Source organism: Pithys albifrons, chromosome Z (genome assembly GCF_047495875.1).
Source record: "Pithys albifrons albifrons isolate INPA30051 chromosome Z, PitAlb_v1, whole genome shotgun sequence".
NCBI classification, from domain to species: Eukaryota; Metazoa; Chordata; class Aves; order Passeriformes; family Thamnophilidae; genus Pithys; species Pithys albifrons.
This window is the reverse complement of record NC_092497.1, coordinates 18,784,130-18,809,965: the sequence shown is the minus strand read 5'-3', so window position 1 is coordinate 18,809,965 and position 25,836 is coordinate 18,784,130. Positions and strand designations below refer to the sequence as shown.

At 44.6% G+C, this 25,836-nt stretch overlaps 3 protein-coding genes across 6 annotated transcripts in view; all 3 read left to right on the top strand.

Moving 5' to 3' along the window:
• The window catches only part of DHX29 (DExH-box helicase 29), a 31,674-nt gene extending 22,616 nt beyond the window's left edge, over positions 1-9,058 (top strand). For 3 of the 4 annotated variants that reach the window (XM_071580623.1, XM_071580622.1, XM_071580625.1), the window contains 6 exons: positions 1,401-1,537; positions 2,168-2,261; positions 2,819-3,121; positions 4,422-4,553; positions 6,061-6,157; positions 6,900-9,058. In XM_071580623.1, the coding sequence (XP_071436724.1) occupies positions 1,401-1,537; positions 2,168-2,261; positions 2,819-3,121; positions 4,422-4,553; positions 6,061-6,157; positions 6,900-6,955 (819 nt within the window). In that variant the 3' untranslated portion in view covers positions 6,956-9,058. The remainder of the gene's footprint in view (positions 1-1,400; positions 1,538-2,167; positions 2,262-2,818; positions 3,122-4,421; positions 4,554-6,060; positions 6,158-6,899) is intronic. The other variant, XM_071580624.1, reaches the window with a different exon arrangement.
• An 856-nt stretch (positions 9,059-9,914) lies between these two features.
• On the top strand, positions 9,915-11,044 carry CCNO (cyclin O). Its single transcript, XM_071581164.1, has 3 exons — positions 9,915-10,175; positions 10,256-10,441; positions 10,559-11,044. The coding sequence occupies exons 1-3, from the start codon at positions 9,930-9,932 to the stop codon at positions 11,042-11,044; spliced, it is 918 nt and encodes a 305-aa protein (XP_071437265.1). The 5' UTR covers positions 9,915-9,929.
• Positions 11,045-13,516: 2,472 nt separating this feature from the next.
• Positions 13,517-15,291, top strand: MCIDAS (multiciliate differentiation and DNA synthesis associated cell cycle protein). Its single transcript, XM_071581652.1, has 4 exons — positions 13,517-13,559; positions 13,948-14,162; positions 14,311-14,421; positions 14,836-15,291. The coding sequence occupies exons 2-4, from the start codon at positions 13,962-13,964 to the stop codon at positions 15,289-15,291; spliced, it is 768 nt and encodes a 255-aa protein (XP_071437753.1). The 5' UTR covers positions 13,517-13,559; positions 13,948-13,961.
• The last annotated feature ends 10,545 nt before the right edge of the window (positions 15,292-25,836 follow it).

The following is a 25,836-nucleotide window of genomic DNA, read 5'->3' as shown; positions in this document are numbered from 1 at the left end:
TTAGCCTCACCTCTGTGCCTGGGAAGGTCATGGAACAGATCCTCATAGCCATATGCTAAGGCACATGGAAGACCAGGAGGTGATTCGAGACAGCCAGCATGGCTTCACCCATGGCAAGTTCTGCCTGACCAACCCAGTGGTCTTCTACATCAATGGACAAGGAAAATGCCAGAGATGTCCTGGACTTCTGTAAAGCCTTTGACACAGTCCCTAACAACATCCTTCTCTGCAAATTGGAAAAATACAGATTTGATGAGTGGACTTTAAATGGATAAGAACCCTAGTAAATGGTCACATCCAGAGAGAAGTGGTCAGTGGCTGAGTCCTGGGGGGATATCAGTGACAAGTGGTGTCCTTCAGGTGTCCATAGTGGGACTGGCATCAGTGAATGTCTTCATTAATGCTGCAGACAAAGGGATCAAGTGCACCCTCAGCAGACTTGCTGATGACCCCAAACTGAGTGATGTAGTTGACATACCTGAAGGATGGGATGCCATCCAGAGGGACCTTGAAAAGCCGGAGAAGCTTGCGAATCTTATGTGAAACTCATGAGGTTAAATAAGGCCAAGTTCAAGGTGCTGCACCTGGGTTGGGGCAATAGCAAATACCAGTCCAGGCTGAAGAATTGAGGTATCAGGAGCAGCACCGACAAGAAGGCCTTAGAGGTGCTGGTGGGTGAGAGGCTGGATGACCCAGCAATGTGAACTTGGAGCCCAAAATGCCAGTTTTATCCTGGGTTGCATCAAAAGCAGCACACCCAGCAGGTTGAGGGAGGTGATTCTGCCGGTCTACTCTGCCCTCTTGAGACCCAGTGCTGCATCCAGCTCTGGGATCCCCAGTATAAGAAGGATGTTATGCTGCTGAAATGAGTCCAGAGGAGGCTGTGATGATGATCAGAGGAATGGAGTGTGTCTCCTGTGGGGAAAGGCTAAGAAACTTGGGGCTGTTTGGCTTGGAGCAGAGTAGGCTCTGGAATGACCTAAGCCTTTCAGTACCTGGAGAGTGTTGGAGAGGAACTTTTTACAAGGGTGTGTAGTGACAGAACAAGAGAAAATGACTTTAAACTGAAAGAGGATAGGTTTAGATCAGATACTAGAAGAAATCCTTTACTGTGAAGGTGGTGAGGCACTGGAACAGGTTGGCCAGAGAAGGTGTGGATGTCCTGTCCCTGAAAGTGTTCAAGGCCAGGTTGGGCGGGGCTTTGAGCAATGTGGTCTAGTGGAAGGTGCCCCTGCCCATGGCAAGAGGATTGGAACTAGATGATCTTTAAGGTGTCTTCTAAACCAAACTGATCTATAATTTTATGGTAACAGTTGAAAAAGATTTAAAGCAATTTGTATGATAAACCTATAAGCTTATAATAAAATACTCATAAATGATATGCACTTTACTAATTGCAGGCAACTCTGGCTGCTGTTATGACAGAAAAATCCCCATTTACTACACCAATTGGTCGAAAAAATGAAGCAGATCTTGCAAAATCATCTCTGGCTATGGCAGTTTCAGACCATATAACGATCTACAATGCTTATCTGGGGTAAATTTTAAGTCTCTGCTTATAGTTACTTGCAAATAATCCTTAAGTAATGAAGTTTTTAAAAGAATCCTTGATATCGCCTCTTAAACTGCTTTTACTTCAAGTTTTTCTCTTCAGAATAACAATAGGTTATCCAAAAGGATAGCTTGTTTAGTATTTTATTCTTTAACTCCTTTTATCTGTGGTTGCACACATACAGAGGTTTACTGTGTCAGTTTATCCTACTGTGTAAAGTGTTTTCTTTGCTGTTTGCGGTTTTCTAACCAGAATATTTTGTATTTTGTATTTGATAAAGTACAAAAATATAAAATTACATACGGGAGGAGGTTTTAGGATTATTATCATTAAGTCTCAAAAATCACCTGAATTTTGTTTTGGCTGTCAAGCACTGTGTGTTTTTAGAGGGAACTATCACCTTGTATTTTTGTTAGTATCTTGTCCTGTATGTGTTACAGGCTTGTTCTCTGTAGTGCCCTTAGACCACCAGCATTCATGTTCATTAATGCATCCTACTTTGGAGTGGAGAATGCTGACCAAAAAACATTATTCCTTTTTAACTTACTACCATTTTCAACGTTATACTCTTGATGGCAATCTTCTTGCAGTAATAAGACAGGATTTTTGTCTTAGGTGGAAAAGGGCTCGACAGGAAGGGGGGTACCGTGCTGAAATGACTTACTGCAGAAGAAACTTTCTGAATAGGACTTCACTGTTAACTCTGGAGGTAAACCAAATAATTGTGCTCTACACTCATATGTTATTTGTTGAAATTACCTTCTCAAATGTCATTTTCTCTTAAAGAGGTGGTATATCACAGTTACTATTTAGACAAGATAAAAGCAAGTGGAATGCTAGGGACTGATGAAATGCACACCCTCAATCGAGATAACTGTGTCTGTATTTGAGTTTTGATATGCACACTGATATACATCTTTACAGTGACTGTCATTGGAGAAGCTAGGCTTTACTTTCACCAGAGAACCAAAACTATGAATTAAAGAATTATATTGTTATTCTTTCAATCAGACAACAGGTATATTAGCAGTTACTTTGAAAGATTAGCTCAAATTTGTATAAATGGGCTTTTCTTTTTGGTGAGAAAATGTTTTAATTGGCCTTCCCTATTTAAGGGACTGATGTAAACTGTACAAATGGTTTTTCCAGTAAGAGATTTTTCCCTGGAGAATATCAGTAATTCAGATGAAGTGTCATTGCCTGCTGCCAAAGTGGAGTATGTAACTTCATTAATTCGAAGTTTTACTAATACCTTACTAATTTCAGGATGTGAAGCAAGAACTTATACGGGTGGTCAGAGCAGCAGGGTTCACAGCACCTACAACACAGTGTGGATGTGATGGAAATGGACCCACACAATCCCTTTCTCTCAGTGAAATAGCTCTTCTTAAAGCTGTGTTGACTGCTGGGCTGTATGACAATGTAGGAAAGATACTATGTATGAAGTCTGTGGATATCACAGAGAAGCTGGCTTGCATGGTAGAAACTGCTCAGGGTAGAGCACAAGTGCATCCTTCCTCGGTAAACCGTGACTTACAGACGTATGGATGGCTGCTTTACCAGGAGAAGGTAAGCTGCAGATGGTGAATGTAGCTGATAGTTCGTGTAAAGGTGGCGTTAGGCCTCTAGTATACTCTACTAGAGGCCTGAATGTTTATAGTAAAGAGTCTTTTATTACCTAACGATCCTAAAGTCCATAAAAATCAGTCAACTGAGTGCTGGAGAAAATGAAAATAAGGCTGACGATCATTAACAAGTCTGTGGTAAAACTGGTAGCTAGAAATGCAAAGAACTCGCTGGGTTAACTTAATAGTATCACTGACTTTTTAAATACAGTGCTGTTGATTTTAATACCACTTAAGCAGTAATGTGTAGTAGTAACGTTTTGAAGTGTACTTTTGCTTTTTTTTATTCAAAAAAGACTCCAAAGTTTTGAAACTTGGTACTGATCTCGCATATGCCAGTGATGAAATTAAATGAAATAGCCAATTATGTAACTGGCTGCTGAATTCCCTAAGTTAATTGCAATTTTTTTTCCTTTAGTGAGAGGAAAAGAAGTAGTATCAGCTATTTGCTGAATTCATATGTTTGTATTTAGTTACACTTCTGGTACAGCAAACTTTGACAGCAGTTGCTTGATGTTCTGTAGAGAAGCAGATAATGCATATGAAGTCAGAGTTTTTTTTTTTGAGAGCTGAAAATATTTCTTGTCCCCAAGAACCTTTACTATAAGGACAAGATAGCAACTAAGGTAGGTAAGTTATTCGATGAACAGTGAAACGCACAAAACCTGCACTTCTGTATGAAGGTGCACTCTTTTTGTTTCCTTTCTTCCCACTGCAACTCATTCCCATCCCTCTTTACCTGTGAGAGGCTCCACAGACAGAAGTGGCATATGCTGAGCCCCGTAATAATTAACTATGTGTACGCTGGTGTATGTATCTATGTGTGTACCACATTTATACACATGCATATAGGCAGATTGAAAAAACAGCTGCTCCCAAGAACAATGTGTAATAAAAACAGCTTTAAATGCCTTTTACTTCGGTAGTTTTACTACTTTTGATGTCACTTCTATGAACGCTACTTAGCTAACATTGTCTTTCCATTTGCACTTTAATAAGTGTGGCTTTAGCCAATATCCTGGTAGTGTATAAGCCTGTCACTTACTTAGAGTTGAGTTATTTTGTTTTATCTAGGGTAAACAAATAGCCATTGATTGTTCATGTGCAGTAACTTCAGTTGTTCTGATCTGGAAAAAATGTATTTTTTGCTTTTGAAAGTAGCAATTAAATCTGTTGTTATAGATGTTACATGGTTTAGCATTTTTTTGTTGCTGTGTTTAATGCTTATGTTTGTTTTTATGCAGGTGAGGTATGCTAAGGTGTATTTGAGAGAGACTACTTTAATATCCCCATTTCCAATTTTGCTTTTTGGTGGGGATATCGAAGTCCAGCATCGGGAGCGTCTCCTGACAGTTGACGGCTGGATCCATTTTCAGGTGCATTGAAGTGATAACTAAACTACATTTTGTGGTTCCATGGGCTTTTGTATTACACAGTTGATGTATCAGCTTAATTCAGACTATATATATGAGATGGACACAAAAAGAAAGAAAAGGGGGAACGATTAAAGAAAATGGTGGGAAATTTTACATACATGCAATGAAATCTTAGTAAATCACACTCAAAAGAATAGGCTTGTCATATGTGACTTGTGACAAACCAGTTCACTCTCTCTTCATGAAGAAACCTTTGAGAAAATGTTTTGAAAATGGATGTAGACTAAGCCTTTTTTCGTAGTCATACTGAAAGCGGAGAAGTGTGTTGTTTTATATTATCCTTTCCTACATATTTATCTTCAACATACTACTTTGTATACTGCTCTATAGCCCAGACAAAATTGTTTGTGGAAGAAAGAAAATCCAGATTGTGAAATATGTGCTTACCTGGGTTTGGGGTGTTTGGTTTTCTTGGTTAGGTTTTTTCCTTTCCATGTGTAAAAGTTTTATTTGGAAATAGGAAAACTGAGAGCATTTTCTTAGTGTATTTTTGCATACAAAACAGTTGACATAACAAGCTCCTCTGTAAATTCTGTTAATGGCAAGCACTGATTTTTGCTATGGTTCCAGCTACTTAGTTACAATTTTCTGTGTTCTGTGGGCTATGTGTTGTTCTCAAAGACAACTGTAGGCTACAAAACATTGCACTCTGATGATGAAAGTAAGAAGCCATCTAATTGGATTCACTGGTTATGAACATGGGATTTTAAAAAGCAGGTCCCTTTTGGGTTTGTTGGAGATTTTTTTTAGTGGTCCCTGGGTGGCTGCATTTGTGTCGCTGCTCGGCCAATCACATCTTGTAGTGTGTTTCAGAATTTCTATTTTTTGTGTTGAGATGCTAAGCAGAATATGCTGCACTTTGTGCTTCTGCCATAACAGCTACTTACTGTATCAAGGACAGCATATAAATGAAATAAATATTGGAATAGAGAGGGAGAGATAAAAGTGAATATTCCTGGGAAAGTTTTCAGCTTTAAGTATCCAAAGCCCAAGTGACATCTGGGAGAGTGTTTGTGATTTCTTTCTCAGAAGGCCTAACAGACCTCTTGAGAGAGAAATGTGTAATTATTTTATTTCAGGTATAAATTTAATTTGTACCTTTTTTACCTGGGGGAGGCAGGAGCAATGAATTTGGGATGTTGCTGGTAAATTAATAATTTCCCCCTATACTGGTTGGTTATGAAATATGTGAGAACACATTCTGAGTTACCCCTCTGAGCAGCTGTTCTTTAGTCTGTGATGCTACAACCAGTGCTTGGATAAGGTATATTGTAAGCCCAGTCATTTAATGAGAATCCTATCCCTATGCTTAAAATCATATATATATGCATCATGATTGCAGGAATCTTGTTCTAAACTTCTATTTATATGTAAGATAATCTTTTGATCTGTATTTTGATACAAAATGTCTGATAATGCAAATATTTGTCTTTTTTGTCCTTTATAGGCTCCTGTAAAGATAGCAGTAATTTTCAAACAGCTGAGAGTTCTCATTGAGTCTGTTTTAAAGAAGAAGCTTGAAAATCCAAAAATGTCACTTGAAGGTAACTCTGTTACTGCATTACTGACATTACTGTTGGTTAGGTGGACCTTGTGGCAACTCTGAGGAATCATTACTATATGGCATCCTCACACAGTAACGTTGGTGTGACTTGAATGTTACTCCCATTCCCTTGAGAGGCATCCTGAAAGTCATTCCTAACTGCATATTTTGTGTGGCTCACCCCAGATTTAGGAAGATCTGAACAACTTACAGATGTGCTTGATAGCATCATTCAAGGTAGTGGTAGTAATGGTGAGGTATGCTTCTCAAAGAGTGTGTGTGAAGAATCGTAGGCATGGATGATTCATAAGTGTTTTGCAAATTGTCTCATAATTTGGGTTAATGGTGGGCAACTGCATGTTGGGCCCCAAGTTAAGGGACAGACAAGCACAACTGAAACTTTGGACACTGGTTGTTCAGAAATAACACTGTAGGTGGGGAGGATGAAAGTGAGTTTTCCCATTTGCTGGTGTATCTGTAGTTAACGCATCACTTTATCGGTCTCTTTTGTGAAGTACTGAAATGGCCACCACCAGTTCACTGATTAATTTTATAAAAAGTACTGTTTGTCCTTTTGCTTGGCAAATGGTAGTCACTTGTTTTGCTTTAGATTCTGGCGTGGACTAAAGCATTTAAGATTTTGAATTGCTGAGAGCCTGACTTGTGTTCTGATTTTCTTGGGGTTTAGAAATCAATTTTTAAGCTCATTGTTTTCCACTCACTGTGTTTGTTTTCTTTCTTAGATGACAAGGTCTTACACATCATCAAAGAGCTGATAAAAACAGAGAATGGTAACTGAAACCAGAAATCAGTAAGGAATCAGAGCTTCAGAGGAAATATGCACTCCAACATTAACTGAAATTTAAGTGTTTAATGTGGTTGATTCCAGCCACGATGGGGATAGACTGCATGATTTTGCATAGGATTTTTCATAGGATTAACCTTTCTCTCTATCACTTCAAAGATGAACATTGAATATGTTTAACGTTTACAATATATTTGGTGCCATTTGTCTGACTGTTCCAATGATAGCTGCAATCAGTTTCTTTTCAATATAGAAATGGCTATGAACAATTTATCTTTTTCAGCTCAATGTCCTAATCATACCTTCACTGGTGATGCAGTATGTAGAGATGATTGAAGACTGAATCTCAGTTGAGTAGAATTCCATTACATACATGCAAACAGATGACAAATGTTTCTTACATGGGTTTCCTAAATGGTATTTTTTTTAACTATGAATTTACAGTATTGAACCAATGCATCTTATAGATGTCTTAATTTTTATGTATGATTCACATTAAGATAATGCTCTTTAAGATGTAATATGGACTGCTGTGAACAGGTGCTCAGCTAGACAAGTGTACTAACCAACAGCTACTCCCAGAGGACATGCCTCTTCACACAATTATTCCTCGCTGTTCACCCTGATCGTTGTCTCTCCCTGCAACTGCAATGTTTTGCTGTCCCCTTTTGTGTTTCAAGTTTTGCACAATTCTGCATGCCCCCTTCAAATGACAAGCATGTTTTTCCCCCCTTTATTGATCAATGTTCAGACTGATCCTCTTCAATGCTCTATCAGAGCAGTTCCTGGTGGAAACTTTCAGTGACAGAAACCAGTGGTCTTCACTGTTCTCTCCTACCACGTGCTCAGAATTACTGTATGTCTGTGTGATTCTTTGTTTCCTATTTCTTTAATACTGAATACTCTGTAACCAGATACCTTAACGAACTATATGCCCTTACATTCCACCTGTGTGCAATTACGAAGTGCAATTTCAGATCACCAACTCCACTTTCAAGAATGAGGAATATATTTGAAGGAAAGTTTGCCATTAAATAGTCACAGTCAAGTAGGAACTGTATGAACAGACATAGGAACAGAGTAGATGACAACTTCTGTTTAATCTGAAAAACAGAAATTAATAGTGCACAGAAAAGGCACTGAGGAAAATGCATAAAAATGCATTAGATTATCACAGCAGAACTGGTGTTGCTGTGCTGAGAAGAAAGCATAAGCTGAAAATAAACCAGTTTGTGTGTGTTACCCTTTACTCAAAGGGTATAAGGAATAGACTAATTGTAATAGTAATTTGCTAAGAACTCTGAAGGAAAAGTGATGACATCTGTTACTAGTTTATGCGCTGTGATAAAGTAGTGATAGAGTTGGTTTCATAAGAAGAGACAGGAAGTAGGTTCTGGATTTTTTTTAACACAGGAATATACTACATTTAGGCAAGGAAGCATTTAAATAGAGAAGTTTAGATCTTAAGACCTCCATTTTACCTTCTGCATTCCGAGACATTGAAATAAAAACCTGCAAACCAGATTAATTGAGGATACAAACTAAATGTGCACCCTGAACAATTTCCTAAGTTCTGTTCAGTTGAGATGTTTTTATTTGTATCCTTTGGAAATATATATTAGAAAAACATTTCAGTAATTCAGTAACAAACAAGCTCATCTTTCTTTTGAATTTGAGTTTTGTGTTTCAGTTGTTGTCTTAAATCACTAAATCCTAAGGAAAGTGTGAATTGTCCTTGAGTTCTCCCTTATTCACCTGTGATGAATAGAGAGGGTTTTTTCCCATGTATAGATAGTAGTGTTCAAATTCAGTTATTCTTTGTGTTCCTCTAGCATGCCCTGCTGAACTAAATTAAGGAGGTATTTTGTAATAAATAGGAAATTGCACGATCTTCTGAGTGAGCAACAGTTTTCTGCAAAACAGATTAAGGAAAAATCACACTGTGGTGTACAGATAAGCACAGTTATCTTAAACAAATACTATGGTGGCTTTCTGCTTCTGCAGTATATATGAACAACTTTTGTGCCTGTGCTCTTTTGGCTGGGTGAACTTTTCTCTTTTGCTCTATTTATTTAATAAAGATTTCTGTTAACACCATTGTGTTATTTCTCTCAAAGCATTTGTCAAACACTGGGCTGGTCAGTAGGTATGGATCTTTGTCACCATAGTCTCAACAGGGGTCTTCACTGTATACTTTTTTTTAGACAGCTTGTCCTCCTGGTCTGTGTCTTCATTTTGGAGGGGATTTCCTGCTCCTGCCACTGAAGCTGCAGAATTTCCACCTCCTCTCCTCTTGCTCTCCTGGATTGTGGGCTACTTAAAGCTCTCATTTGCCCTTGACCTGTTTTCCAGGGCTTGACCCAGGAGAGCTCTACTTTTTCCTTTTCTGCAAGTCTTTCCACACTTAGACCAGACTGCAAAATGGTTGGTGTGCAGGAATGCTTTGATTTCCCTGCATTCAGCTATTTAAAGTAGTGCCTCACGGTATAGATAGTCCACATGTAACCAAGCCTGCCCCAGAGAGCTCCATCATTCCCAGGTATCTCTCCCTTGGTGTATTTGTGCTGTTTCCCCGTGACCGGGTTCTGAGATTAACAACTAGGAGCTGGAGAGACACCTGATTTTAGTAGTGGCAAAGTCCAAGCCGCAGCAGCTTCAGCTGTCGGGGTTTGGGCTCTGCCGTGGTTCTACCGCACTGCTGCCCGGCTTGCTCTCCACGCTCTGCCAGAGCGAGAGGCCGTGGTCGGGAGGTCGCAGACCGACGGCGAATTCATCGCAGCCGTCTGGCCCCATGACAAGCGGCTGAGAAGAGGCAGGCGTTTGGTGACTCGCATTTTGTTGTGGAGACGGTTCTACGGGCAGTGCCCGGTGGGGCGGGGCGATGTTTGCGGGGGCGGGCGGTGGCCGCCCCGCTGCTCTAAATAGCCGCGGCCGCGACGGGCGCGGGGCTGGCACGGCCGCCCACCCCATGGTGACAGCGGCGAGCCGGCGGCCCGGCGGCGACACCCCGGAGCGGCGGGGCCCCGGCGGTTTCCCCGGCCGCTGCCCGCGGCGCCCGGCACGGCGGCGGCGCCCGGGGACGGCGGCGGCGGCCGTGGGGGACACTCTGCAGGAGCTGCAGGCTTTCCGCGACTACGGGGAGAGCTGGTACCGCTCCCGCAAAAGACTGGAGAGCCGCTTCCAGCCGCGGGAGCCGCTTGCCCGGCAGCCGCAGGTGGAGGCAGCGGGGCTGGTGGCAGGGGCGGGCAGGGGAGCCCGGCGGGGTCCCACCTGACCCCGCTGCCGGTGTCGTAGGTGACGGCGGAGGCGCGCTGCAAGCTGGTCAGCTGGCTCATCCCCGTGCACCGGCACTTCGGGCTCTCCTTCGAGGCCCTCTGCCTGGCCGTCAACATCCTCGACCGCTTCCTCGCCACCACCCCCGTGGCCGCCGACTGCTTCCAGCTCCTGGGGGTGACGGCACTACTCATCGCCTGCAAGCAGGTAGGGCAGCCCCGGGCCCGGCTGATTCGAGCTCAGCCCCAACCCGGCCGCGCTCCGCGCCCGCCCGCCGGGGCTGCTCCTCGACGGCAATCGCCCCTCCCCTGTCCCCTCTCGCAGGTTGAGGTGCATCCCCCCAGCGTGAAGGAGCTGCTCGCCCTCTGCTGCGGCGCCTTCACCTGTCAGCAGCTCCGCAACCTGGAGTGCATCGTCCTGCACCGCCTGGGCTTCGACCTGGCTGCGCCCACCGTCAGCTTCTTCCTGGAGCACTTCAGCCAGGTGCGGCTGGAGACGCGGGGAGCCGACGCGGCGGAGGTGGCGGATGCCCGGAGCCTGGCGGGAAGCGTCGCGGAGCTCAGCCTGGCCGACTACGCCTTCACCAAATACGCGCCCTCGCTGCTGGCCGCCGGCAGCCTGGGGCTGGCGGACCGGCTGCTGCAACACCGCAGCCCCCTGGACCTGCGAGTCAGCGGCTACCCGGAGGAGCTCCTGCGGGACTGCATGGACCAGCTGCAGCTCCTCGTGTCTCTGAACGGGCGGTCCCTGCCGCTCCTCCTTCCCCCGGAGGTGGCCCAGAAGTGCCCCTGGCTGGGAGGTGACGGCTGACAGCGGGTGGTGGTGGCGGCCGCGTCAGCGCTCGCTCGTACTGTCCGAGTTCGCGGCGCTAAGCGCTGGCTCCGCTCTGGCTTTGCCGTCTGTATTCCGTAAAGTCGGTGGAGAGTCTGATCCTCTTAGTGTCACTGGAGTTTAAAAGTTAGACGACGTTTTGTAAACTATGTTATGTGTCGTGTCAGCTGCAACGTGCCTGTTTTTTTTAAATCCAGTATGTAAATAGTATACTGAATTTCATGTACTGTGTTATTTATTTGGGGGATGGTCCATAAAGATAACGGTGGAAGGATTAACTGAACGTTGAATAAACTCTTTGCTACTTGTTAACTGTACTCTTTTATTTGCTAGCAGTGTGCGAACACATTTGGGAGAGGAAACATACCGGCACATAATGAGCTCTGTCTCCCCCTGCAGTTAACTCTAGCCCTCACAAAATTATGCCCAGTAGTGTCATTTCCTCGCTGGCTTGGTCATGGCTAATGGGAAAAATAGATACACTGCCCCAAGTGTACGAAAACGAAGTGTGGAATAATAGAACAGCTGGTTTTTAGTTTTCTAACAGGGCTGTAATCCAGGTGCGTGCTCCTGACCAGTTTGGCACTGTAGCACGGGAAACATTCAAGGACAGACAACAATCATAATGTTGTAAAATATTTAATTTTCTTCATTTGTATCTGTGCACAAAAGTGATGTTAAAAGAGCACACACACCTAAAGCTGCCCTGGGGATTGCTCACCTTCCAGGGCCGGGGGAAGCCGCACGCCGGGCTGTGCTCCAAGCCCCGCCTGCGGTTAGGTGGTGGGGCACAACGAGCAAAACTTGTCTGCTCGCTACAGAAACGCTGCTGCTACAGAAAATACCTACAAACACACCACAGGGTAATGACAGGCAGCTCATCTCCACTAGCCCCGTCGGTGATTTCAGTGGGGAGGTCTCTCTGCGTTTTGTGGGGCTACTCTCTCCCGATGTGCAGCTCGGTACATTCGTACAGCCACGGGCTGGTTTCTTTTTTTTCCTGTCTCCCCGACGCCGACTTTCAATACTGACTGTCGCTACTCCCGTAACGACATTTAACAAATATAAAAACCAGCTCAGCCCACAAGCTGACGCTCACACGCTGCCCGGCAGGGACTCGAAGGGGTGGGCGGGGGACCGAGCTGCCGGTGGGCGGGCGGACGGGGTGGCGGGGCCAGCAGCGACTCTCCTCGGGTTTCCCTCCGGGCCAGCCCGCTCTGCCCGCCCCGGTTCCGCGGGCGCGGGGAAGGTCTCCGCGGGCGCGGGAGCCGCCGGCGCGGCCCGGGGCGGCGGCGGGAGGTTTCGGCGCCGTGGAGGAGCGAAGGCGGGCGGGCAGCCCCCGGCATGGCCCCGGCCCACCGCGCCCCTGCCCGAGAGGCGGTGCCGCGCGGGGCGCGGGGCGGAGGGCGCCCGTCGGGGCCGGGGCCGGGGCCGGGGCCGGGAGCGGAGCTGGAGGCGAGGCCGGGACCACGGCGGCAACATGGAGCAGGGCGGCCGCCGCCGAGCCTTCGGCAGCATCTGCCCCAACAGGGTCCAGTGCCCCCCGGCCCGCCTCGCCAAGAAGCCTGCCCGGTTCGGTGGGGGAACGACATGGACCCCCCCGGCTGCCCCGAGTCCCCGAGCGCCCCCGCCCCGTCCGCGCCGCTGCGGCGCCCCGCCGGCCCCCACCGCACCCGCCCTCGGTGAGTCTGCGGCGGACAGCCCTGACACCCCAGCCGTGAACCCCTCCCCGTGCCTCCCACTGCGCCCCCCTGGTGCCCCCCACGGTGCTCCCCAGCCCTGCAGCCCCCGTCCGTAACACCCCCACCTTGCTCTCCACCGTGTGTCTCCGGCCATGTACCCCGCTCCGTGTTCCCCGCTCTATTCCTCACTGTTACATTCCACCACGTTCCCCAACCATGCATCCCTTGGCTGTGCCCATCGAGGATGCCCCCCAGCCTGTGATCTCCATTTCGCCATGCTCCCCCTGGCTATGCCCATCCCTGCCTGCACTACTGACCTCTGTCTCTGACTGTCCTCAGTGCTTAGCACCATCGACTGGCAGGATTTGGCAGCCTGTGCCCCCGTCCTTCCCACCACTCCAGCTGGCCCCGTCACCTTGCAACAGGTAAACCCACTGTTTATGGCAGGCTTGGCTGCACTTGGCACCTGAGGGATGACCAGTGGGTGCTGGCAGCTCCTCTAACCTCAAATTTCTCACCTGTGAAATGGGCACAGAGGTGGACAACACATTATTCTGTATGTTGGGTGGGTTAGTGGCAAGGGCAATGCAGAAGATGGTGCCTGTGAGTGCCGGCACTATGGGAAAGTGCTGAGCACAGACAGCACAACTGTTGAAACAGTATGGGCAGCAGTGGGCATCATGGGCAGGGCTGAGCCCCTGGGCCCTGGTGACTGGATAATTTCTTTCATCCCTCCTAGGGTACCTGCTTCGAGGATGGGATGGAGTTTGATTTCCAGGAGTTCAGAGATGCTGTCGATGATTTTGTATCTGGCAAGTAAATGTATTTCCTTACCTGAGTCAAATGTACGTGTGTGTGCACATCCACAGTCATGCTGTGGTTTGTCTCCACTTTTTCTGCTTTGCAGTTGGGATTTTGGGTGACTACTTAACTGCATACTTGTTCCACCATGAGACTGTAAGGCAGTGCATGCCAGCTTACCCCTGCTCTCTTAGAGGGACCTGGTCTGTCAGTGAGTTTTTTCCAATGGAAGACAAATTAAATACAAACAGCTTCAGGGTGCATAGCTGGAGCAGTAGAGTGAAAGCATTTCAGGATATACTGGAGAGATGTTTAGAAGATGAATGGTATGGAGGGTTTGGGACGAACTGAGGGCATGAATACATTTTGTGCCTTAACACCTATGGCTGTTCCCTCCAGATGCATCCACCTTAATGCCACCACCACTGGACTGCACTGACTTTGATTTCTCACTTGGTGAGGAGGTGGCCTTTGGCCTTTGCACCCCACAGCTGGAGAGCAGAGTGCTGCCACAGGTACCCCCACAGCGCCTTCCTTCCCCTAAGCTGAGCTGGAGGGACCAGGCAGACCAGCACCAGAAAGCACTGGGAGATGCCCTGGAGGCAAACAGCCAGGTAGAGCCCCCATGTCCACCCTCGCTTGCACTGTGTTTCTCGCTGTAGCATCCTGCTGTGGTGACTGCATGGCTCTGCTGTGCAGCATCCCCTGGCTCCTGAACACTGGGGCTGTCCCAACCACCGGGTCTGTATTTGTCCTTTGCAGCTGCAGGGAACCCTTACACAGAGGCAGGAAGAGCTGGTGACACTGCGGGAGAGCAATGTGCAGCTGAAGGAGCTGGCGAGTCAGGCCAGACAGCTGGCCGCTGTCCTTGACGTGAGTGCTGCCCTCCCATCTGGCCTGGCTGCCCCAGGCCCAAGTTACCCAGGATCCTGGGGGACAGTGCGGTGTCAGAGTGCAGTGGGGACGGGAGAGGGGTGCAGGGTGCAGGGTGAGGCAGTACAGGGTGAGAGCGGGCCAGGATGTGGGAAGGTGCGATGTGGGGCTGTCTGACACAGGACAGGGTGGTGTGGGACGGGATGGGGCAGGGCAATGTGGATTAGTGCAGTGTGGGGTGAAGCAGTGCGGGATGGAGCAGGGCAGTAGGGAACAGCATGATACAGCTCGCGACAGAGCAGTGAGGTGTGGGATGGAGCAGTGGGAGACACCGTGATGTGAAGCCGGTCGGTGCGACGTGAGGGAGGGCGGTACGGCGCAGTTCCTGGAAATCGCTCTCCTTCCTCCCGACAGACGCTGATGCTCCCGCAAAGCACCGACGAGACGGCGCTTCCTCCTCCTCCTCTTCACTCTCCGCCTTCTCCCACCGCCACAGTCGCTGCCCCGGCCGGGACCCGACGGGAGGATGCGGAGGGCGTGGATGCCATGCTGCGGGCGGTGTCGGAGAAGTGCCGCGCCGCTCTGCGGAGCCTGGGGGACACCTCGGGAGGCAGCCCCGGGAGTAGCCCCGGGGGCAGCCCCACGGCCAAACGCCCACGGCCGGCCCCTCGCCTGCACGGCGCCTTCCGCGGACTGCGCACCGGCCGCGCCGCCCCGCGCCCGGACGGCGGGGACATGGAGGGGAGCGGCAGCCTGCGGGCGGAGCTGGGGGAGGCCGGCGCCATCCGCACCCTGGCCTTCCCGCAGGGAAACGCCTTCACTCTCCGCACGGTGGCGGGCGGGCACCGCTTCCGATGGGTGCCGCGCTGAGACCCCCGCAGCCCCGGGCACCCGTGTGCGGGGGGGCCGGAGCGGGACCTGCCACAGCGTGAAGCTGGCAGCGCTCCGCACCCGGCTGCACGCTCCCCATTTTCTCTTGGAAAAAGGGGTATTTACCCCGTCGGTGGAGGAGCGATGGCACGAGCAGGGCAGAGGCCCCCGCGCCCCAGCGAGGGTTCCGCGTCGCCGGCACTGCCGCCCCAGGCTTGGTACGCGGAGCCGGCGTGGCTCTGGAGTTGGCAGGTCGCCCTCAGTAGCTTGCTAATGAATGTAATGAATGTAAAAATCAAATGAAGGTCTGCCCGGTTTTACCCATAGTTTTTCCTCAGTCGAGCAGACAAACGCAGCTGAGAGGACAATGGCTTGGGGTTGGTTGGCCAGGGTGAAAGCAGACTGACCGCCCCAGGTGGCTAAAGATGATGCATTTTACACCCACAATGTTTACAAATTGCACTTGTATCGTTCATGTGTGCAACTGTATGTGTATATTTGCACTCGGTTTGATGATTAAATGGTGCTTAAAATTGTCATTTACTTGTACAGATTTAATGTAAACAGAGTTTTGCATCATGTATGCATATTTGCTTTCATTAGAGCAAAGATAACAGGAAGTAGAAAGTTTTAGAATAAAATATGCTGCTTTTAATGCTCAGTGGTACTAACTGATGTAAAAAGAAGTGTAAAGAATGATGTTAAACTGGTCTGAATGGATAAATTTCAATTGCACCCACTGTGTTGAAATGCATGTGAAATGGTACCTGCAGTTTATTTTTCTATGGCACACAGTAAATCTCTGCCAGTTTTACAATACTCAGATTTTCCAGTACTCTTGCATGGGTCCAAGCACATTAGCAGCAGTCCAAGTGTGAGAAGCTTGTGTGATGGTTAGGGTGACTGCACATTGTCAGCTCAGTAGACTTCTTAGGAGGGGCGGTCCCGTGGTGTAATGGTGAGCATTCCGGACTCTGAAACCGGTCGCGAGTTCGAATCTCAGTGGAGACCGTCCCCTGACAGTTAAATGTCCCCCTGCCAGCCGATCCCAGAAGATCTCGGATGCTCAGCAGGGTCAGCCCTGGTTAGTACCGGGTGCTGTGACAGTCCCGAGGACTTCACTGTCACTGTCCAAGCTCGCTTGGCCATGGCAAATGGACCCTTAGGACTTAAACGGTGGGGCCAGTTCTGCGCACACGGTGCCTCACGTAAAAAATCCACTGCACAGGCTGGAAGGGCACACCCACATGGGGAGAGCCCGGCCCAAATCTGCGTTCGTGAAGTTTGGTCATACAGACTTCTTAGGGGAATTGAAACCTTGCCCATACTGTTGTGTTTTTGACAAGCAGAGACTGTATTTGGAAGAGAATTGTTGTTGCCAGCACATGTAGTTTTATGGCTTCTAGGAGACTGCAGAAGTGGACATTTGGTATCTGTGGTCCTTCATCTCTGCAGCACTGACATCTTCTAGCAGGAATTGTGCTGAAGCCCTGTCTGGGATGCTAAGGGCTCAACCCTGGGTGACTTCAGAGACATTTATGTCTCCAGAAGAGCATTGCCACCTTGGCCAAAATGTTTATGAAAGCTCTGCTTTGTCAGCATACAAAATCTTCCTGGCTCCACTGAATTATGCAGGGAATAAATTGACAATGAACAGTTCCTCTCCATGTGTTCTATGAAATGAAACAAAAAATTTATAGTGTGCACAATTTTGTAATGCTCATAAAGCATATTAATTCCTCAGAAATAAAGCAACACATTAAAAGTGTACACTTCTTGTAGAATGCAAAAAAAAATAAAAGCAACCCAAACCCCACCCTACTGGATTGTCACTACTGTTTATCTTGATACCATTTTAAGTCTTTTCAAAATTATGAATACATTTTTATCTACTTTTGCATTTAACCTGGTATAGCATTTCCACTGATTAATTTTACTCAGTGTTCCTGTGCTAAAAGTGTCCTTGATTAATTTTGAGATGTGATAAAAAATAATAGAAGTAATAACTAAAAAGAAGTAACAGAAAATGGTCATAGATTAGTTTTAAAACTTATTTAATTTGTAGCCCTATTAATTGAAAAGGCTGAAAATTGACTAATCAGACCAAAATACTTCTCACTGAGACTCACAGTAACATCAATAAATACTACTGAAAGGTGTTTGGTATGCAACAGAGTGCTTTGAGGGTGTTAGGCTATAAACATATTTATAGCAGTGCAGTGTAAACATCTCCTTTAAATTAAGAAGGTGTATTTAAAATTGATACTTATCCACCATTTCCATAGAGGAACTACATAAAAAAGGTGCAGAATAAAGCGATCCAATGAATGCTTTTGATATATGTAAGTTAGAAGGGCTACCAGTAGCCTGTCTTTGTGTTAGGCAGGGGTTTGTTGGATCACTGGGGATGAAGTCTGGCCCCTTGATGCTCATGCTTCAAGGTTGTTCCATCAGATGCTGATCCTTGGAGAAGTCCACCTCTAGGAAAGCTCATATCCAAACAGATCTGGCTTTACTCTTATTGTCTGGGGCAGGATCTGTGTAGGGCCCTGAATATGCAGGTGTGCTGGACTGAAGAACATGCTGGTTTGTGGTTTACTCTCACAATGATATTCTCTAGCTGGTGGGGCATGGTCTGAGCAATGGGTGAAGGGAGGTGACCAAGACTCCAACAGAAATAAAGCAAAGTAACTGCAATAACATTTCATGAGCTTTGCTCCTGCTCATAAGTAAGGTTTCTTTGCTTCTCCCTGCATTGCCTATGCCAGGGCAAGGCTTTACAAATCGTGATGAATATAAGCACCTCAGTTCCACACATGCCTTGTTCTGTGCACATAGGTTTTTCATTGGGTAAAATCCTTAGACGTAAATTAAAAAATTACACCAGACTTTAAGGTACAGCTTGATTAAAAGTAAATACTAGAAAGAGGAACTGTCCTTTAGTAAATAAGAGCATATTAAGTCAGTAATTTTAGGTCTCTTCAGGATGGAAAGTGTAGAAGGGACCTGGATGTGGTTATTTTTGTATAGTTATAATTTACAAAAGCCTTTATTATCGGCAATATTGTCCATCCTCTGGTCTAAAGGCAATATCCAAGACTGAGTGCCAGCATGGCATTTTCCTGTAGGGGTTTTCAGGGTTGCTCAATGGGTCATAAAGAGAAAACATTGCCTCTTAACAAATCTGAGCTACTCTCCACATGTCAATAATAGAAATGCTCTTAATTTTATGTTCTTATCAGGCACACATTTGTTGTCATTTAATTGGCCTGATCACCATTTTGAAGCACACAGGGTCCTATAGCTCCCATTCATATGAAGCTAACCTGAATCAGGTGCAGTTGATGCTCCTGTGGGTTTGTCACAGATCCTGTGTGGTGGCAGTCAGACATTGCAGTGGCTCAGATGCTTGGTAGTCATTTAGGCACTAGGCCACAACATGGCTACTGTGCTGTAGCAGCAGTGCTGAACTGTTCCTGTTGGGTTTGTCTCTTCAGCAATTGAAGAGATTTCACTGTCTTTTCTTTTTTCTTGAACACGTCTTTAATGAAATATACCCCTATGCCTAACCTCAGGAAAAAAGCAAGCATTTTGCAGTCATTTTTATATGGCAGCAGCAGCACTCTTCTTTTCTAAACATTGACTTAATTCTGGACAGTAACAGTTATTTGGACTTTACATTACATAGTCTTAACAAACGACTAAAGCTAATGAAGTCAAAAGTGACAATAGTTTTCTTTGACAGAACTTCTTAGATGTAGCAGTCTTAAAATCTGCGTTGTGTCTAGCATCTGCTCAAACTCTGATAGCAAGGGACTATTTATATTCAATATTTACTTTATGCTCTCCAACCAAATACTATCAAACCCCCACAAATTAGTAAGTCTCTTCAAGGTTATTCTAAGTTATGATAATTTTTGGTATAACCTCCAAATTTCTTACGTGGATAATGCAGTTACAATTAGAACTCACTTGTTAAAATAGGGTAACTTCAGATTTTGAGTCTCCTCTTTTCCACCCAGTAAAGTGCTGTTGCAGTGGCCTGTAAGGGTATGTCCCAGACAGCCTCCATGTTAGTCTTTGTATGGCAGGCTGACACACAGTAAGCATGCAGAAGAGGGTCACATATTGTGCTGTGATCTTTTTCACAGCATAGGTCTCAGGATTCAGCCAGTGGCTCTTATATTGAACCTCGTATTTCTATTTACACTAAGTTCACCTCAATTGATGCTTTATAGTTTCAGCTTCCACCCATGTACCAGGGATCTCCCTGAATTCCCCTGGGTGGACTGCTCTGGCTTGCAGAGAGGGACCATCAATGGCACATGGACTCAGCAGAGAGACTCTGCCCTCTGGATGCATTGCTGGGAAATAAAAACTCAAGTTGATTATGTTCGCAACCTATTTAATGTAGTAAATACTGACAATACTAATTCTCCCTTCTATATTCTTGAACAGTAGAAATGTCCTCTGTTGTAAGCCTCTCTGTAGTGATATGTACAGCTGTTACAATATCTTCAAACTCAATCCTGTTTATCAGTTCTTTGCAAATGAATGATTAGTATTTGCTGCTTGCTGGTATTTGGTGACAACTGAATTGTCCAAGACACCAGGTGAGCTCCCATTTGTGATACTGCTGAGACCAGAGACCTGCTAAAAACATTTGCCTCCCCTAATCTAATTGGACTGCCATTCTTTTAAGCCATGCTGCAATAGCACACAGAGGCCATGGTGCCCTGTATAGAACTTTTTACTCTCGTTACAATCAGGAAGCTGAGGCACAGATGTGTACTATGACCTTGGCACATGTCTGTCACCAAACAAGAGACAGGATCCTGATCTATGATCTGCTCAGGTTGTTCTTCAAATCATATAATGTCTCTTTTTCTCTGAATTCATTGTGTGTCTTGAAGGAACTCTAACTAGCTGATGTTTGATGTAGGGGTAGGGAGAAGCATGTGTGGAAGAGAAGCAGGAAAGGAAGCTCACTGCCAATCAAATTGTAGGGTTTGTCTCAATTTTCTTCCTGTTGGAAAGGCTTTTCATGCTTGTCAAGTTCTGCACACTAAAAATGTAGTTCAGATTACTGGAGTTTTCCAGAAAAGGGAATTTATGTTTATGACTATGTTCTGTTCACTCATCACTAATAAAATTATTTCTAAGGAATTCCTTGCAATATTTTGGGTTTTAAATTTCTGTTGTGCTTTACTCCAGGCTAGTTAGAAGTGACATTTGAGTTCAGAGCACTTTGAATAATAAACCACGTTTTTAAAAGAATAATTTTCTCAATGAAAATGCTAGACAGGTGACTTTAATCTATCACCCCAAAAAATTCATAGCATATTTCACTTGTCAACCATCATGTAAATTTTCTAAGAAATCTTTTCCCTTAAATTCTAGGCTTTCAGTCCCCACATGCTAAGAGTTAGTCTTGGGGAGTCTATTCTGCCCACTGCTTGCTCATCTCATCATGTTGTGGTCTTACACTAGGGCCCAGAATAGACACACAACTGGTGGAATGGACACTGTAACCCCATATTCAGCTTCTGCCCTCTCCCTTGCAATCTTACATGCCCAGCATGGTGGTACAGTCAGCTGTCATGGGGAAAAAAACCAAACCAAACCAAACTCCAGAAAAACCACTACAACAAAAGCCCAAAGAAGAGAAGTTAAAAAATTCAGCATCTCATAATTAAATCCTTTTACTTCTCATTTATGTTTTTGGTTTAAGGCCAAAATCAGCACTACAAGAAGAGCTATGGACTTGAAGAAAGTATATATAAATACTATGCTGTTACTTCTATATGAGCACTTACACAACTCTGATTTAAAAAGAAAAAGGTTGAGCATGAGAATAAATCACCTGAAAAAAACCCTGACTGAAAATATTTGTTTATTTTTGTAAATGCCTAGGACTAGGAGGACTATTATAATTTATTTTTTTTTGTTTAACAGGTACTCTGACATATTGCAGCCTCTGAATGGCTGATTACTTTCCACTGGATGTTATCCAAACAATTGTACTTGGAGTCTAGATCTTTTAGGATTTAATTTTTCCTTTGGAGATGCTCAGTTGTGTACTATTCTGGCAAAAACAACAATGTAAATTAGCACATTTAATCACTGTGATTCACTTTCTTTTATCTCATGGTATGGACATGGGAAACTGAAGTAAATTTCAACTATGATCACAATGCTTTGGTTCCAATAGATAAACAATTTACTGTTTCATGAGACCAAGGATCTTTTAAGGTACGCTAGTAATAATCAAGGTTTTATAATGTTGGGGCAGATCCGGACTTCTTGAAGTGACAAAGATTCTATAAAAGGTGGGTCGATGAAGATGCCAAGATTGAGGAGCCTGAGCCACTGGATCCAGCTAAAGTACAGAGACTCTATAAGAATTCTACTTATTTTACTTCTTACATTGATACTTCCTCAGTTTGATATTGTATTAATATTTTCCAGTTTAATACTGCAATGTCATCCTGTCTACCCACTGTATTTTCCCTATAGTCATCCCTATCCTAGTTCTTCTTCCCATAATCCCTCTAGACTTTTCCTGCCATCCCTCTTCTGATTGGTCCCGGTTTGGCGCACTGCAGTAGTCTCCCCATATATGATTGTGTTCTTGTCCCTGTTTCCCACTGGTCCTTGTTATGATCCTTCATTTGCATGCCAGTTGACCAATGGGAGGCGTCCCCCCTCCCATTTTTCTAGAACCCTCCAACCTGACCCTATAAAAGTCTCATGCTCCCCTCGATAAATGGCTTTCTTCGTAGAGTCCTGCTTGTGTTGTGTTGTCTCTTTGGGGAGCATCACCGCAGCAGGAGCAAAGGGAGCCACTCCTTACTTCAGGGGCAGGAGAACTAAAAAAGCGCTATCACTGAGTTAGCCATATCACTTGCCCCTTGGAGTGTGGTCTCTGCTTCACATTCTATGAAGCAGCCCAGACATCCACTGATAATATAAGGTGATGATTTTTTTTGTTTAAAGAAATACATTTGACGTGTTAAAACTAAACTTCAGTACAAAAGCATTCTTTACAATTTATTGAACAGCAAACAACAAAATACCGTGATAAAAATATTTTGCAGCCTAAATACTTTCTAATAATAATAGTTTTTTGAAGTGAAAGCAGATTTATTTCCATGGGAAATGGTATGGAGATGCAAAAAGATTTCAGCAACTCACAGGTGATGGAGCTGAGCCTGTCAGCAATTACTCTAGTGAAACATGCTTGCAATGAGAGATGACAATGCTTTTTAAGATGTATGGTTAATTACCCTTATTTAGGAAAGAATGTGAGAAACCTTGCCCTGTGCCCAAGACAATCTGAGAGAAATGACCTGCACCAGGTACCTAAAGCCTTGGATATAGTTGCAATTCATAATTATTCAGAGCTGTAATTATTTTTTGCAATACTTTGTTTTACAGTAAGATACAGCAGTTTGGTACCAGTAATGTAGAAAGAAGTATTATGTTATCAATAGAAGCTGCTAGAGAAGCTTTGGAAAGAACTGCATCTGAGCGATATTTTGGCAGTTTATTAATCAAGACTTTTGGGATTTCAGGATGAAGTATTATTTAGGCACACAGTTGGCAGCTGACAGTGCTAAACAACAATTGCTCATTGCCATGTACAATGATGTGATGAGAACAGCCACACAAAATGAGTGCCTGTTTCTTTCCTGATTTCTTCCTTCACCTTCCTTTCTCTGCTTTCTATTGCAGGTAGAACTACTTGAGGTTCAAAACTCCCTTTTATAAATGGTAACCATTATATTCTACTCCTGTCAGTCACTTACACAGGCCCCCTTGATTTGCAGGTACCACTGTGAGAACTGCTCCTCTAACTCACACAGAAATGTCTGAGTACTGATACAACTGAGCAGGCAGTAAGATCAGGATCTTTCTGGTATACTGTCTGAAAAGCTACAGAGAACAGTGAAGAAATACAAGAAAAATGAAGATGTTTCTGCACCTCAGCATCTCTGCTCAGCAAGCATGTAACAAAACTGGAACATTATTTTCCCTCTAGCAGGAAGTTTGAGGCTTTGGTTCCCAGAAACCTCTCATCATTTTGCAGCTGAAAAATGGAAACAAATTTTCATTACTGTATGTTCAAAGAATTTTTTGCACAGATTTCAAATAGCAACTGAAACCTGCAGTAAATCTTGTTCTGAACCCTCACACTGTCAAAAGGGTAAATTTTTTTCTTAAGATCATTTGTTACACCTTTCATAGTTTATCCAACAGGGTGTCACAAACAGTGACTGCATCCTCTCTGGAAGAGTATTTAGTCCAGTAAGCCCTTAATGTCTAAATCCCTGTGCTCCTTAGTCAAGGAGGTTTCTCTAACCAGGCCTTTGATTTAAGCTAAAGTTTCACAGAAATTTATTAAAACACCTGTTTTGTTCTTGTCCCTCTTTCTCAGTCATAGAAATAACCTATGATTTATTGCTTTTAAGAGAATGTTCTGGGACAAGCTCTTGAGATCTGTCTACCTGCCAGAATCTGGTCTAAGATAGCATCATGTCTTGTCAGCAATCATTTGGCAAGCAGCACCCTCACGGTTGTATACTGAAGTACCTGGGCCCCTAAAGTGTTAGTGGTCCTGGTTCAGCAGTCTGGATGTGATGAATCCAGCTTTCCTGAAATACGGTGTTTCGGTCATTGCTTAATTTTCCAATAATATTGTGAGACTTGCTGTTAATGTCCAAACCTCACCTTCAAATTATAAACTAGTGTTTTATCTTGATAAATTCTGACATCTAATGATGATGGTAAATTTTTATTAAAAGACCTTAAGCACAATGGATGAGAAAAAACTATACCTGACTGTGGGATTGATAACTTGCATACCAGCTTTCAGGGATGTATGCGTAACAACCTGTCAGCACCATCTGCTGCCAGGGCTGGCAAACTACATGTTTTCTACATACCAGTTTGGGAATATTTTTACGGTGAATTACAAACATTCAGCCACATTTCTAGTACATAGGTGAAGTAATGGAGCAATTGGCTGCATAGGTTCCATAATGAGTAGCCTAAAAGGAGTCCACGGTGAGAAGAAATGAAGACACTTAACCCAAATGGCCTTCTCATTTCTCTTTGAAGGCACATGAGTGAGATGCTGGAAGCATTACGGAAGCAATACATTTAGCTGTACGTCTTTTCTAAAACAAAGTTCCTTTGTTTAAAATTCAGTTACAAATTCTATGTGACAACAGAGCTCTTACCTAACACAAAATTTCCAAGTTACCAGGTGCTTCAAGTGAAGAAGAGAGTATTAAGGATATCCTTGGTCTTATAACACCTTCCTAACAGTCCTATGCGTTCTTCTTAACATACATAAAGAAGTTCAGAATTTCCCAAGGCACTTCGGCTTATTTTTGTATTTTGTTTACTGCTGACTTTACCTAGGGAGCTACTTGTATTAAGGCTGCTAGCAAGTGTAATATCTTGGTGTGTTTCCCACTTGCTAATCAGTGTTCAGTAGAAATTTTATAGAAAAACCTCCAAATATTTTCTTACAATCTGTTAAAGATGCATACATGCAGGAGTTGAAGGCTCATGGGCAGGAATCACTGTTTGTAACACCAGTTGCAGTGGGTCATATTATTTACTCTTTAATGACTTGTTCTGCATTAATTAATCTTAATTCTAATTGACTCAAGCAAAACTTTGTTGACTTTGAAAGACTTAACTTTTATTCCCATTTACAACCATGTAGCTCTCGAACTGCAACATCTTTAGTCCCATTGTCAACGGTTGTGTTTGCTCATCTGAAAGAAGGTTTTCAGTGTGAGAAAAAGAATTGTTAAGAGACCCAAACACTGGTTTAATATGCAACAGCTCAAACCACTTCACCTGAGTGTTGCTGATTCATTGACTATTCAAGTGAGCTGGCTTTCCAGAATCTGCTGTTGGGTGGGTGACGGTATTTGGCAGTGCTCGCTGAATGTTAGTCTTGTAGAAAGAGCTCACATGCAGTTAAACGAACAACTGAAGCATTGTAAACAATCCTTTGTGAAGCTGTATTAGCAAGGTCTTGTGTGTAGTTTGTTGGACAAGCATTAAGGTGGTGTTGAGTGACTCAGCCACTTTGTCTCCTGGGTGTGCTTAGCTGTGTCCTTACCAATACGAAGTGAGATAATAAGATGGTAGATTTTGGAAATAGTTTTACTGATGTTTAATTGTTACTTATTACTTAGGCATCAGTAAAAATATTCTCCTTCATCATCTTGCTTATGTGATGTCCTTTTGCAGATCTGAAGTGTGCCACTATAGAAATAGGAACAGGTGGGAAACAAGACTCTACATGAGAAGTTTTTTGTAGAAGAATTTTTTAATTTGCTCTAATAATTCTTTCCTAATGGAAAATTCAGAAAATTCTCCTGTTTTACAGAAACAGTAAGCAAGAGAAGAATATTTCAGGGAATTTTAAAATGTGGCACTGTTTCTTACTCTTAGAAAAGAATGCTTTTTGTGTTGATTCTCAGATTCCAAATCTAGAAAGAGGAAAAACTGGCTCTTTTACAT

Excerpts from the sequence above, each read along its gene's own strand:
- CCNO (XM_071581164.1), top strand. The coding sequence starts at position 9,930 with ATGGTGACAGCGGCGAGCCGGCGGCCCGGCGGCGACACCCCGGAGCGG. Across the intron at positions 10,176-10,255 it reads CGCTTGCCCGGCAGCCGCAG|GTGACGGCGGAGGCGCGCTG; the intron begins GTGGAGGCAGCG and ends CCGGTGTCGTAG. Across the intron at positions 10,442-10,558 it reads TACTCATCGCCTGCAAGCAG|GTTGAGGTGCATCCCCCCAG; the intron begins GTAGGGCAGCCC and ends CCCCTCTCGCAG.
- MCIDAS (XM_071581652.1), top strand. The coding sequence starts at position 13,962 with ATGCCACCACCACTGGACTGCACTGACTTTGATTTCTCACTTGGTGAG. Across the intron at positions 14,163-14,310 it reads CCCTGGAGGCAAACAGCCAG|CTGCAGGGAACCCTTACACA; the intron begins GTAGAGCCCCCA and ends TGTCCTTTGCAG. Across the intron at positions 14,422-14,835 it reads AGCTGGCCGCTGTCCTTGAC|ACGCTGATGCTCCCGCAAAG; the intron begins GTGAGTGCTGCC and ends TCCTCCCGACAG.